At 41.7% G+C, this 15639-nt stretch overlaps 1 protein-coding gene across 1 annotated transcript in view; it reads left to right on the top strand.

Annotated features, from left to right (window-relative positions):
* The window catches only part of LOC126172840 (uncharacterized), a 131028-nt gene that overhangs the window by 72750 nt on the left and 42639 nt on the right, over positions 1-15639 (top strand). Inside the window, exons 6-7 of the mRNA XM_049920911.1 lie at positions 1157-1210; positions 9784-9869. Of these exons, the coding sequence (XP_049776868.1) occupies positions 1157-1210; positions 9784-9869 (140 nt within the window). The remainder of the gene's footprint in view (positions 1-1156; positions 1211-9783; positions 9870-15639) is intronic.

The following is a 15639-nucleotide window of genomic DNA, read 5'->3' as shown; positions in this document are numbered from 1 at the left end:
TCGCAATGTAAACAAGCCAGGTTGGAACCAGTAAACTTTTTAAATAAAACTGCGATTAACTCAATCATAAAACAACACGGGATGTTACAACTTTGAAATTATACAGAAATTTACTGACGTAACTTACAGAATCGACATATGCGTCATTTTCTAGCAAACAACCTCAAGATTGATTCACGCAGTTGATCAGTAGCCCATTCTGCTAACAGAAGCGCCAGAGCAGAGCTTCCCAGATCGGTGGATTGGCCATGAAAGGCCTGTCGCATGGCCACCTCGCTCCCCTACTTCACACCTCTGGAATTCATCCTCTGGGGTTTCATTAAATACCACTTGTATGTCCCTTCTCTACCAAACAATTTAGCTGACCTGAAAAGTCGAATCTACGCTGCCATTACACAGGATACACCCGATTTGCCTCCTAAAGGGTGGGAAGAATTTGATTATCGGTGGAATGTTTGCCGCATCACAAATGTAAGTCACATCGAAGCAAAATGACACTTGACACTTTTGTGTGAAACTTGAGGTTGTTTGCCACAAAATGACACATCTACCGATTCTGTAAGTTTTCTCAATAAATTTCTACTTCATTCCAAAGTTATAAAGTCCTTTTTGACTCATTATGTATATCACACAGAGAATCTTGCAGCACAGCGGATAGCTCCTACTAACAGTTCGTGGAGACTACACGCTAGGCTGCTTACCAGATAACTCCAATAAGCGCCGATGACTGGCTCGTGGGTTGTTTGCAAGGAGGGAAGAAACAACATTGAAAAAAAAAAAAGGAAACTGAAAGATTTTCTCAGAGACAAACTGATCTGAGCTATATTTCCGTACCTTCTTACCTTATTATACAAGCAGTGCCACAATAGATTTTTTGGTGGATAATCATTAAGATGCAACCTGTAAGCCGACTCGAGAATAATTCTTCCGCTTTTGCACCGGAATGTATGATGTAATAAACGTCCTCAAACTAATGCTTATGCTTTTCGGTAATGAAACTCAGAACCGTTTCATTCGAGCAGGATTCCTACTAAAAGTGCTCTCATTCATCTACGTAGCTTTATGCTGTTTCTATCACTTAAATATTACACTTTTGTTTGTTGTGCACATGTTGTAAGACATATCAAATCTCTGTCATCCTTTTTTTTCTTTTCAGAGATAACGCCCATTGTTCGATGTCTCTACGCCTACAAATTCCAACTTTTCCTCTGTAAGTATTTTCTCTGCAACATATATCTCTAGTCTCAAACTCTCATTGTAAAATATATTCGAGCAGATATTGATTAACAAAAATTAAATTTGTCTATTAAGTTCAACGTATCGTATACATCATATTTCGGCGTACATAGATTACTTTAACTGAAAGCCATTGTTTGTTTATTTAAAATCATATTAAGATAAAAGGAACGTGTGGTTATAGCTTGCCAGCTATCAATAATAATGGAAGTTTTTGAGAAATAGCACTACACTCTTCCATGTCGACCACAAGGGTACAAAGAATCACGGCAAGCCGACAATTTGAGCCGCATTCTACGTACAATCGACTTAGTGCAGTATACGAAACGTATAATAATGAGCAGCTAAAATTGACCAGGACGAAAATATACAACAATAGAAGAAAAAAATGAACATGGTATTTTTGTAGGAAATGTAATGTAGTCATGTTTCCTATTGGCATACGTTTTCGCTGGTGGCTACAGTTTTCCAGTTATTAAAGAAAAACAAATTTATATAGATCACCTTTGATGCAGTAGTTGCACATGGTAACTGAAGGCGTTGCGGGTTGCGTAAAACTCATAGGTAGGGGCAGCGAAATCACCCTGTGTACATAGCGTAGTTTGCATTACTTCTATTATGTTCTGCTACGTTGAAATGGAAATAAACGCACTTCCAAGAAAGTACCACGTTTCACACCTGCTTGAAGTCTGTTGATGGTTTGGAGTAGAGTCCTGCATGACCGAGTAAGCGAGCACAAAATACGAGATGGGGCGAGCACACCCTAACTGGATAGGCTACCCGCACTAGTTCCTGAGACCGAGCATAGAAGCCGTGACCGAATACGTAGCACGCAACTTCAAACACATTACACGTGTCATTATCCGTGTGAGACTGCAGCCAGTACGGGCTTCTCATTTGTGGTGTGTATCTCTCTCTCTCTCTGCAATCATGCAGTGCGAGGAAACCAGTGCAGTAAGACGTAAGATTGAAATCAATGTTTAGACATTGAAGAGACGGGAAGGTCTAAAAAGCCAAATACGGAGCATATTTTTGGTGGTTCTAGACGAAAACAGTGACTCTACTGGATACGTATCGTGCATAAACTGCTCCACATTATTGTGTTTCCAATCGGGAACCACTCTTTTAAAGAAACACAGTTGCAAGGAACCTCACAAAGATACAGCTCCTTCAGGAATACCGGCAGTAATAAAAAATAGTATTACAGCAAAGTGTGTTGCAATGTGTGCTAAAGATATGAGACCTTTTAATGCTGTTTGCGGTGAAGGTTTCAGAGAACTAGGCCAAGAATTAATACATCTAGGTGCGCATTAAGGAAAAGTTAACGTGGCAGATGTCATGCCACATCCCTCTACTATAAGCAGACATATCAAAGAACAAGCTGATGCAATACGAAACAGTATAATGCCTTCTGTTATTGCGGAAGTTATTAATAAAACATGTGCTGCGATAGTTGATATGTGGACTGATTCGCATAATCAGGTGCACTATTTGACGCTTACATCTCATTACATTAACACAGATTGGTCTCTTCTGATCAATGTTTTATTTACAACAAAATTCCCGGATGTTAGGAAGACGGGAGTAAATATTATAAAAGAAAGTGCTCTATGAATTTAGCTGTGTAACGTACCCGTTCTTGGAAACGTTACTTTTGTATTAAAAGAAAGAGAGAGAGACAGATAGAAAGAAATAGAGAGAGAGAGAGAGAGAGAGAGGCGTTGGATTTGTACAGTACAGCACAGTGCAGCGAGGCTGGGCGAGGCGAGGTGAGCCGTCAGCGGTGACCGGTCATGCTCGGTTATCCGCGTGTCCGGAATCCGGACATCAGACATATGGCGAGTACGTGACCAAGCCGAGTCGTGTGGGGCCGGACATGAGCTGCTCGGTCCCCCCGTCAACAGGCGAGCCGTGACCGGTCAAACATGGAGCGTTGCAGCACTCTAGTTTGGAGCTTTAATGGCCAGCAGTGCACTAGAAACGGTAAGGGCTCGTAGCTCTCATCTGCCTTACAATTGGGGCCGCTGGCGAAGGCCCGTGCCACAGCTGGGACGCTGCGACGTAAACAGCGGAGCGGAGAATGCGCGAGCAGAGTTTAGCGGGTATCGAGTGTCGGCTGCGTCCGCTGTTGGCCGCCTGTGTGAGAACGGGGTCAGGCGCGTGGCGCTGCCGGAGCACAGCGTCTCCACTGGCTGTGCGGCGCCACAGGGCCCTTAACACGGCTAGGTATTTAGTGCCGAGTACATCATTGTATAATTTGTTTAATAAGTATATGCACTTATTGCGGCGGTGTGTGCTTCCAGTGTTCTGCCAGTTACATAGATCTCGACCATTTGTGACAAAACTGTATGCTGTATCTGATCTGAACACTTGCCGCTCACAGTCTATCGAATGAGCCACCAGAACGTATAACACAGAGTGACTCAAGCATTGATCTTAGTGAAAAAGGCTCTTACTCATCACTTCCAAACTTACGGATGTCGTCAGAGATACAGTAAAATCTATCACTGCCACGGGAATGAATGCAATGAAATCTTTAGTGCCACGCATCTTATTTCATAGTTGAACATTTGATGATTATTAATGGAGTTCAAAGCACTTAACATCTGATAACTGATTATAATAACATATCTAGGTAACAGGCGACAAATATTCTTTTGTTGAGCATATGGTTCAAATGGCTCTGAGCACTATGGGACTCAACATCTTAGGTCATAAGTCCCCTAGAACTTAGAACTACTTAAACCTAACTAACCTAAGGACATCACACACACCCATACCCGAGGCAGGATTCGAACCTGCGACCGTAGCAGTCCCGCGGTTCCGGACTGCAGCGCCAGAACCGCTAGACCACCGCGGCCGGCGCTGTTGAGCATAGAAAGGTGCAGAGTACAACATGTACAGTAATTTGTTCTGAAACGAAATTGCTACGTAGTCTTCCTTTAATATTGTGGAGTCTGTAAGGTAGATATTAAGGGATACGTAGATCCTTACTGTCGCCTGACACGCAGTTGCATGGGAGTATGTGACGGTCACAGTCTTCTTTTAGAGAAAATAAAAATAGAATAAAAGACCTTGTTCAATATCTAAGTTGCTGCATTTTATGATGCTAGTAGCAAATGTTTTAAGAACAAAATTACTTGCTGCTCACTACAGCACTCACAAGAGTTCCTCTGAAGCCTATGCTAATGAGATAACTGGGTAATTTTTCGTAGTAAAAGCGCATTCTTATGATGTGCGTTACGAATCGTCTACCGCTTGCAGAATCGATAAGCCATAACGTTTTGAAGTTATCATTCGTCATATCGGCGGCCCCTTCGTCAAAAATGGTTCAAATGGCTCCAAGCACAGTGGGTGGGATTTAACACCTTAGGTCATCAGTCCCCTAGACTTAGAACTACTTAAACCTAACAAACCTAAGGACAACACACACATCCATGCCCGAGGCAGAGTTCGAACCTTCGACCGTAGCGGTCGCGCGGTTCCAGACTGAAGCGCCTAGAACCGTTCGGCCACGCTGGCGGGCCGCGGTTCCGGACTGAAGCGCCTAGAACTGTTCGGCCACAACGGCCGGCTGCCCCTTTGTCATTGTGTTCGCATTCAGTCTTTTTCGTAGTCATTATACGCCTTTGGTGCGATTCGTCTTTGGCAAGGACGCCCGTGTGTGGTTTTTTTTCTTTAATTTAGAATTTTTAGAACATAGAGGTTGTCTGTCCATATTGTTGGGGGGTTAACATCCTATAGGACTTAAGAAGTCACATGTGGTCAGCACCTCGTTCAGTCCAAGCAGCTGAAAGAACTGGAGAACTTGCGTAACGGCCACGGCCTCTGCCAAAAATACTGATGTTCTGAGCTAGCGGTTGCCACCAATGTATCCCGGTTCAAGCCACACTAAGCGATTAAATTCCGTTTAACACAAATCCTCATTATTTAGTATAGTCTTGACTTCATGAGTCCCGTCGCGAATTGTTCACCTAGGCCAACTTCTTCATCGCAAAGCAGCACTTGAAGCCTTTAGGCGCTATAGCTCTCACTCATTGACGTCTTAACACAGATTCTGCCATTCTCTCCTTCCTGCTTGGCAACGCTTTCCGTGTGTTGCTGTCCTGACAGGTTCTGTGGAGAACTTCCTTCTGTAGTACCACTTCTTAAACGATTAGATTATCTTCTTTTCCTGCTTCCTCACAGTCCATGATTCGCTTCCGTACAACGCTGGGGTTCGGAAGTACAACGTCGGAACTTTACCCTTACAACTAAGACTCATGTGTGATACGCCTTCTTTTGATCAGCAATACCGTCTTTACTTGTGCTAGTCTTGTTTGTATATCTGCCATGCGCCTCCGTCATGTGCTACTTTGCTTTCTAGATAGAAGGATTCCTTCATTTCGCCTCCTAAGTGGCCCCAATTTCGATACGTTTCTCGCTAATTTCATTTCTGCAACTCTCAATTAAATTAATCTTTCTTACTCACCTCGACTATCAATGAAATCTAAAAAAAAGACACTTTGCACCACAATTGCATCACGTGATTAAAATATTACTGGATTGCATTACAAGCATTTTAAATGATCATTTGCCATTGTAACACTTAACTATCAACGAACGGAATTATATATATTTCATAAATACTAATCTGATAGTTTCAGGAACCTTCCAGAAGGTAGAACGTAGGAGAAGTATTCTATATTACCTTTAAACGTCTCCTTTTCTCACCGCTAGAGTTTTTCAGTAATAGTGATAATAATTAATACTATTATTATTGTTATTATTATTAAACGACACCTGAGAGGAAACTATTATAGTCAGAAACCTATCAGAGTCGCGTTTGGACTCCATGTTGGCTACGTCGTTTTTCTCTAATTCAGAAACCTCTAGAGAGTCCAATTCCGGTGTTAATTGTTGTTGTAAGTTTGTAGCAGTACAAAGCCATAGCCTTAAGAAAATTGTTTCACACGCACACGAATAGTGAACTTTTATGAGACACTTTTCACCGTATGAGACAGCGGAGTGCTGAAGGTTCTGGACTGGCTCTAGTGAGTACCAGTATCGCACTCTACCTCCTGCCAATCCGCTTATGGGCTCTTCGTGATTTCTCCAAATCACTTAAGGCGAATGTCAGGATAGGTCCATTGGCAACGATGCTTTCGACATCCAAAGATCAATGCGAGGTAAGGTCACGTCTTCCAAGTCTACACTGACGGGACAATAAATATTAATCCCCCTTCCACGTTTTTTTTTGTAATTCCTCCACTGTCTAGCATGGCTATTTTTTCGCTATGATTTGTAGCTTTCTTTAGTTTACCGTAAATCGGAAATTGAAGATGAATGTTCAAAAAGTTAACGTGCTTTAAACTACTACATTAATTATTAAATTAAAATTTATGAAACCATCAGCTATGTAACCCCGCACATACGTCAGAAAAAGTATTTAGGAAGCTGATATTTATAACCATAGAAATATTTCGAAATGGATTTTCATTTTGGGTCAAAATGTTATTTGTCTCTTTACACTAGAACTAACAGTACGAATGTTGGCGTGAAAGTAGTCACTTCGTCATCAGGGAGGAATAAGAAAGTTCGAGAGTACCCCAACTCAAATAAGGGATCATAGGACACAGTCTGTCCAAGTCTGACAACCATCAACACGTCTGTAATGAATAAGTCGTGGTTCCAATACTGAAAGACAGTGAGGTAGGCAACTGAAGCAGGGCAGAAGAGGACTTCAGGCTCTTCCGTAAGTGTGATTGCATGAGTTCGCCAGCTGCAGTACGTTTGTCTAGATAGTTACTGACTGACAACAAATAGAAGTAAAAAACAGAAATTAGTACGTAGAAGAAATGGTCCTTGTTTGCCATCAACCGTTGTAGAAATGACTAGAGATGCATTAGTGCTGTGACCAAGTGACCATGTTGCCAGGCTTGAAAAAGTGCAATTATAAGACGTATGGGTTGTCACTGAAGGTTGGCGAACACTGAGAGGGGACTACGAAGAATGAGATGTGCTCACATGAGACGTCGTTATCAGCATATGACGTAATTTGAAAGGGGCAGCACTGTGTCTCCGTACGTGACATACAGATGTAATCGTGCAATACTCAGGCATGTTGAGCGTTGGGGTGCGACACTGGCTCGATGTTGGACTAGATGGAAATGTAAGGGAAGCCATAAGAGTCCTAATATTAAGAGACATTAGCCATATTGAATGAAATTTTCACTCTACAGCGGAGTGAGCGCTGATATGAAACTTCCTAGTAGATCAAAACTGTGTGCCCGACCGAGACTCGAACTCGGGACCTTTGCCTTTCGCGGGTAAGTGCTCTGCCAACAGAGCTATCCAAGGTCGACTCACGCCCCGTCCTCACAGCTTTAATTCCGCGAGTACCTCGTCGCCTACCTTCCAAACTTCACAGAAGCTCTCCTGCAAAATTTGCAGAACTAGCACTCCTGGAAGAAAGGATATTGTGGAGACATGGCTTAGCCACAGCCTGGGGGATGTTTCTAGAATGAAATTTTAGACCGGTCCGATGAGCGCTCACAATTGACATACATGTAATGGATTCACTAAGCAACTCTACAGAATCCCACACCGCTGATCTGAGACTAACAAAAACTGTACTGCCGTTACGTCTTTCCAAGCAACAGCTAATACAGAGCGATGGCTTACCAAGGAAGCATAGACTGCTAGCGACTGGAATCGCATCATTTCCAGCAATGAATCTCATGCCCATACGACCAAGATTTACAATCACTTGCAAGTATCTAGGTACCATTAAGTGAGGACATCTTCCACCATTGTTTTGGAAAGATGTTTACTATCTGATCAAACATATTCGGACAGCCATATGTCAGGTGGAATTCACCAATAGATGTCGCGAGAGGTGACCGCCCAGTATGAAAGAAGGGGTCTATGTGTTTTCAGTAGAGACGCAGTAATTGCAGAATGGGTCGCTCGGGAGAGCTCAGTGACTTCAAACGTGGACTAGTCATTATACAGGGTGAGTCATTAACTACTGTCACCTAGAATAACTCCGAAAGTATGATAGTAGCTGAAACCTTTGTGGGACAAATGTTGGATGGGACAACGGGGGTCATAATAAGACGTTGGCTTTTTTGTTTGCTAGGTGGGGTCCCGTTAGAAATATGAAGGTCAACTTTGTTTTTTTTTTTTTAAATCGGATGCTGTAGTTTGCTACGTATTTTCTGACAGCGGCTATCGAATCGAATCCAATGATGTGCAACAGTAAGGTCTTTGAAGGTCAACGAAGGTCAAAAAGGTGGCATCAACGTTCATTGACAGAAGGTGTTCGAAGTGATGACCATTGGTATCAGTGCAGTGCTGCACTCTTCTTATCATGGATTGAGTGGTATTCCTTATCACATCGGCATTTATCGAAGCACATGATCCGACAAATCGATCTAAAATTGATTACATTATCTCTTTCTCCCCTTTTATAAAGGGATATCCCCTTCAAAATCAGTGGTCATCTTACCCCAATGGTGTGTAAAACTCTATAAATACGGGACCAGCTGTGTGGCAGTATTCCGAATTTAATTGTTCATTTCACTCAATTCTGTAAACATTTAAAAAAAATTACATAACTTCTACGTGAGAGAAGTTGCGTTTCACTCTATATCTCAGTCTAAAAGCTTAAGGTTTTTCTGTTAATGAGGATATTCTGGCAGGTGATCCATATCACTTCCTAGATGGAACGCAAAACGAACAGCAACTCATAAATTATAGATTGCAGCGATCAGTCGTCCTTTTTAAATTTTATTGTGCAGATTAAGATTTCGGCTAGAAGCTAGCCATTTTCAATGCACTATTACTTTCGCTCAATGCATGTAATGCCTGTTGGTCGCGCTTAATCCACAATTCATTGAATACAGTATTCAATGAACTGTGCATGAAAGAGTGGAAAGGTCCGGCTGCCTTGGTGCAGGTCTTACTACATTCGACGCCACATTGGGCGACCTGTGCGCCGAATGGGGATGAAATGATGATGAAAACAGCATAACACCCAGTCCCTGAGCAGAGAAAATCCCCGACCCAGCAAGGAATCGAACCCGGGCCCGTAGGACGGAAATCTGTCACGCTGACCTCTCAGCTATGGGGGTGGACACTGTGGATGAAGTCCGACCAACAAGCATTACATGCATTGAGCAAAAAATAATAGTGCATTGAGAATGACTAGCTTCTAGCCGAAATCTAGATCTGCACAATAAAATTAAAAAAAAGGATTGGTCGCTGCAATCTATAATTTACAAGTCAGTATAACAGTCACTGAGAGCAACAGGTTTCCGAAATGGAAGGTAACCTGAGCAACTCTTATTCCAAATCGAGAACACAAAGAAGAGGAAAAGCATAAAAACTGATCAGAATTTGAAAATTATCTAGCCATTACTCCGAAGGTGAGTTACTGTGATGTGTATGTTAAGTGCAGACTAGTGAACATGCTCCTACTGTAATGCAATTTGTTTTCCCTCCTTTCTTCACCCAACATCTGTCAAGTTTAATAACATATGCTAATTTAACGGCCTTTATTTTCAGCGAAGGAGCAGCAGTACGTCTTACACGGATGGACAGGGGTGTTGCTGATGATCTCCGCTTTTTTTCTGTGGCTTGGTATTTTCCTTGTAAGTTTATTATCATCATTATTATCATTATTATTATTATTATTATTATTATTATAAAAAATTATAAATGCAAATATTTTTATGAAACTTACAGCACACAAGGCGCTATTTTCTTTTCAATAGTTCTTCACTGGACTTTGTATGACTCTACATATTGAAAAATCATTCATTCAACTACTTCCGCCAAACTATTTATTCCAATCTGTCTTCTTCTACAGTTCTTATAATCTTTAACTCCCTCTGTTGCAATCGAAATTATTCCTTGCTTTACTAATACACGTCGTATCATCTTGTCGCCTCTTTCTTTCGGTGTTTTCTGCGTGTCTCGTTCTGCGCTGATTCTGAAGAGAACCTCTTCATTCCTTATCGATTCACTTCATTTTCAACATCCTTCCATGCGATCACCTCACAGACACTTGTGTTCTACTCCTTTTCGGTTTTTTCTCAGTCCATGATTCCCTATCATACAATTCTGGGCTCCACGCGTATATTACCAGACATTTCTTCCTCAAATTGAGGCCCTTGTTTGATACTATTATTTTTGCGAGAAACGCCCGGTCTCCTTGTCTGTACTAGTTGACTTCTCATGTACTCCTAGCTTCGTCGGTCATGTGTTATTTTGCTTCCTAGGTAGGAGTAATTCTTAACATGGTCTACTTCGTAATCACCAATTTTGATTCTAAGTTTATTGCTTACCTCATTTCATCTACTTCTTACTTCTCTTCGATTTACTTTCAATCTGTATTCTCTATTCATTAGAATTTCATTCCGTTCAATATGTCCAACAGTTCTTCTTCAGTTTCACCGGGGAAAGACATGTCATCAGCGAATCTTATCGTGGATATCCTTTCACCCTGAATTTCATCCCATTCTTGTAACTATTTTTTATTTCTGTCAGTGGTTCTGCGATGTATATAGTTTGAACACTAGTGACGAAAAACTACAAATGCGAGCGTTTCGTTCTTGGTCTTCCATTCTTAATGTTCGCTCTTGTTGTACACACATATGGTACACTACTAGGTCAAAAGTGTGCGGACGCCCCTATGCAATGCGCCATAAACAACTAGCTGTCACAAATGCCGACCCGGCAGGATGAAAAGAGGTGGGGAGTATTATGTTGTCTGTACAGAAGCAGTAACAGTAGGAGAGCTCAGTCACTTCAAACGTGAACTAGTCATCGGATGTCAGCGGAGTAATGCATCCATCAGGGACATTTCAATCTCTCTAAAGCTGCCCAAGTAGATTGTTGGAGGTGTGATACACGAAGGAACAACCACAGGTAAGCCGAGACCAGGGAGATCGTGCGGTAGCGTTCTCGCTTCCCGCGCCCGGGTTCCCGGGTTCGATTCTCGGCGCGGTCAGGGATTTTCTCTGCCTCGTGATGACTGGGTGTTGTGTGCTGTCCTTAGGTTAGTTAGGTTTAAGTAGTTCTAAGTTCTAGGGGGCTGATGACCATAGATGTTAAGTCCCATAGTGCTCAGCCCCCCCCCCCCCCCCAGGGAGATCTAGTGCACTGGAGGACAGGGAGGGTAGTTGTAAGAAATCACATGAAATCGGAGGAATTACTTTTTGGTTATAAAGTGCTATCAGCAGCCCAGGTAGCACGATAACTGTGAATAGAGAGTTTAAAAGAAAGGGGTTCGAGCTGCTGCGCAAAAGCCAATAATTTCTGTAGCCATTTCTTAGAGACGCTTGAAGTGCTGTGAAGAGCGACGACTATGGATAGTAGACGACTGAAAATGAGTAATTGAGATTGACGAATCATGTTAGGCCCTGTGGCAATCCAGTGGAAGGGTTGGATTTGGCGACAGTCAAGTACAAAGTATGGTATGGTGGTGTTTTCCATGGTTACGGTGTATTTCCCTTATTTAGTTTAACAAAACGCTAAGTGTGGAAGCATATGAAAAATTTTTGCAGTGTGTTGTACTGCATACAGTACAGGAACAGTTTGGAAGCAATAATTGTATCAGGATGACAGTGTACCCTATTATAAAGGAGCATCTGTGAGACGATGCTTTGTGGAAAATAACGTTCCTGTAGTGGATTGGTCTACCCAGAGTCTTGAAAAGAAAGTAATGGTACACCTTTGGGCTGGGGTACAAAATCGACTTCACTCCAGACCCCAGCGTCCAACATCACTACCATTCCGGTTTCCACTCCTGAGGAAGGTGGGCCGCTGGCCCTTCTCAGAATTTCAGACACCTCATTGCAAGAGTTCCCAGTAGAGTTACAGTCATAAAAAAGATGAAGGGTGGACAGACACCATGTTTATGTTCATTAATAAGTGTCTGTATACGTTTGGTCGGATAGTGTAAACTATCCCTCATTCTCCATAGCTCACTCCTATTTTTCTCGAAACCTCTTGCATCTTTTCAACTTGTCGAACGGTTTTTCTGTCAACGTGTCTCTATTATTCTTATGTCTTAGGAAGCGCCACGTCAGAATGACGGGTCAGGAAGGCCAACTGACCGTCATCTGTCAGATGCTTGACCTTTTTTTTCGTTCTTCTGTATATTATTCCTGTTGGCTATTTGGACGATCTGTTAAACTGACAGAACAATAGTTCTGACACTTACCTGAACTTGGTAACTTCGGAATTGTGTGCACGATGTTTTTCCGAAAGTTTGATTGTAAGTCCCCTTTATCATTCATTCTAAACACAAACCTTAATAGCCATTTAGATGCCGCATTTCTCAATGATTTTAGAGATTCTGAAGGGATATTACCTTACATTAATGCAAGTCTTTGAAAGCTCGGTTAATCTCTAGCCCTGGGTCCCCCATGCCTTCAATATCGACTCCCATTTTTGCATCTATCACGTCTTCATAGAGTTCCGACTCATCGTAAAGACCCTCAATGTAGTCTTTGCATCTGTCTGCTTTCTCCTCTGCGCTTAGTAGTGGAATTCCGTTTACACTTTCAATGTTGACGCCTCTGCCTTTTCTATTACGCTGAATCACTCCTTCCGAACCATATCCTTTTCTGTCTCTTCCCATTTCTCTCACAGCCATATCGCCTTGGCTTCCCTGCACTCCCTGTATATGTCGTTTCTGAGTGAGTTCGGCCTATATTGCTGTATTAGTATCATTCTCTGCAAAGTTTTCTATTTCCGTCTTGCACCCGTCAATTGAAGTACTTCTTTAGTTACCCAAACTTTCCTCGTAGTTAAATTCCTTGTACCCATATCTGTCTGTCCAAACTTCTGCGTGCGATAATCCTTTATTGAAGCGTTCATACCTCTTCAGATGAACTGCATACTAGATATTTTCCAACTTATCTCATCATTCCTTAGTACTTCAGTATCAAACACCTATCCACATTGATTCTTGCGACGATTCTCTTAAACTTCAGTCTACGCTATGATTACTACATTAAGATACAAGTCTACATCCGCTCCTAGGTGCATCTTGCAACCCAGTAACTGACCTCGGAATTTCTGTCTTACCATGATCAGCTGGACCCATCCTGTATCTCCAGCCATCTTTCCCGAATACCTTCTCGTCTTTTGGTTTTTGCTGTATTCGCTGTTACTGACTTAAATATATTGCAGAACTCAATTAGTCTTCCTCCTCTCCTTACTCCTACTACGAATCCCATATTCTCCCCTAAACCTTTCTTACATAACGTCCCCTATTACAGCGTTCCAACCCATAATGGTTATTAGATTTTTACGTTCTTTATATCATGTGTATTTTTGAGTCATCAACCTTCGGACTGTTTTGATGCGGCCTTCATGAATTCCTCTCCTGTGCCAACCTTTCATCTGAGTAGCAGTTGAAACATACGTCGTCCATTACTTCCTGTATGTATGTGAGCCTGCCTTCCTCTACAAGCTTTAAGCTCTACATATCCTCTATAAGCAGGAAACGTATTTCCTGAAGTCTTAACAGATGACCAATTATCCATCCCCTTGTCAGTGTTTTCCATGCATTCCTTTCCTCTCATAATCTGCGCAGAGGTTCCTCATTCCTTATCTTATCAGTCCACCTTATTTTCAACATTTATGGCACCACATCTCAAGTGTTTCGACTTTTTCTGCTCCGGTTTGCCCAAAGTCCATCTTTCAGTATCAGACAATGCTGTGCTCTAAAAGTAAATTCTCAGAAATGTCTACCTCAAATTAAGGTATGTGTTTGATCCAGTAGACTTTTCTTGGCCAGGAGAACCGCTTATGAGAGGGTGAGTCTGCTTTTTATGCCCTCCTTGCTCCGTCCGTCATAAGATATTTTGTTCCCTAGGTGCCAGCCGAGGTGGCCGAGCGGTTCTAGGCGCTACAGTCTGGAACCGCGCGACCGCTACGGTCGCACGTTCGAATCCTGCTTCGGGCATGTATGTGTGTGATGTCCTTAGGTTAGTTAGGTTTACGTAGTTCTAAGTTCTAGGGAACTGATGACCTAAGAAGTTAAGTCCCATAGTGCTCAGAGCAATTTGAAACATTTTGTTCCCTAGGTAGCAGAATTAATTAACTACGTCTACTTCATGGTCGTCAATTCCGATGTTACGTTCCTCGCTATCCTCATTTCTGCTATGTCTCCTTACTTGCGTCTTTTTAAATTTACTTTCAGGCCACATTTTGTACTCACTATACCGTTCATTCCATTTAACAGCTACCGTAATCCTTTTTCTCTTTCACTGATGGTAGCATTTCTGCTACGCCTCATTACTTTCTTCTTTTTGCACTTTACTTTCATGCTTCATTTTGCACTCATTATACCGTTCATTCCATTTCACAGATCCCCTAATCCTCTTTCACTTTCACTGATAATAGCAATGACGTCAGCGAATCTTACGGTCGTTATCCTGTCAACTTGAATCTTAATCCCATTCTTGAAACTTTCTTTTATTTCCGTTATTGCCTCAAATCTACTAGCTGAATAGTAGGGGCGAAAGGCTAAATCACTGTCTTATACCCTTTTTAATACGAACTCTTCTATTTTGGTCTTTCAGTCTTATTTTTCCCTCTTGGTTCTTGTACGTATTGTATATTAACCGCCATTCCCTACTGGGTATCTCTATTATTTTCAGAATTTCAATCATCATGCACCATTTTATATTGTCAAACGCTTATTCCAACTTGACAAATCATATGAACATATCTTGATTTTAGTACAGTCTAGCAACCGCAACGTCAGAACTGGCTTTTTTGTGTCTTTACCTTTTCCAAAGCCAAACTGACTGTCATCTAAAAGATTATCAGTTTTCTTTTCCATTCTCATGTATATTATTCTTGTCAGAAACTCGACTGTATGAGCTGTCAAGCTGATAATTGTCGCATTTGCAGGCTGATATTATCTTCGGAATTGTGTGGATGATGTTTCTTCGAAAGTCTGATGGTGTATTGACAGTCAAATACATTTTACACACCAACGCGAACAGTCGTTTTGTTGCCACTTCCCCAAATGATTTTAAAAATTCCTTTAAATATTTGTTCCATCTGCCTTATTTGATAGTATGTCTTCCAAAGCTCTTTTATATTCTCATTCTAATACAGGATCACCTATCTCCTCTCTGTCGACTCCTGTTTCTTCTTCGACTACGTCAGCAGACAGGTCCACATCTGCATTTAACAGTGGTAATTCCATTGCACTCTTAGCGTTAGCGCTTTTTCATTTAATTTCACCGAAGCCTGTTTTGACTTCTTTATATGCTGCGTCAGTCTTTCACGTATTCATTTATTTTTCGATTCTTCACAATTTTTGTGCAACCATTTCGCCTTAGCTTTCCTGAACTTCCTATTTATTTAATTTCTAAGTGACTAATATTTCTTTCT

Source organism: Schistocerca cancellata, chromosome 1 (genome assembly GCF_023864275.1).
Source record: "Schistocerca cancellata isolate TAMUIC-IGC-003103 chromosome 1, iqSchCanc2.1, whole genome shotgun sequence".
NCBI lineage: Eukaryota > Metazoa > Arthropoda > Insecta > Orthoptera > Acrididae > Schistocerca > Schistocerca cancellata.
This window is presented reverse-complemented; position numbering and strand designations above follow the sequence as displayed.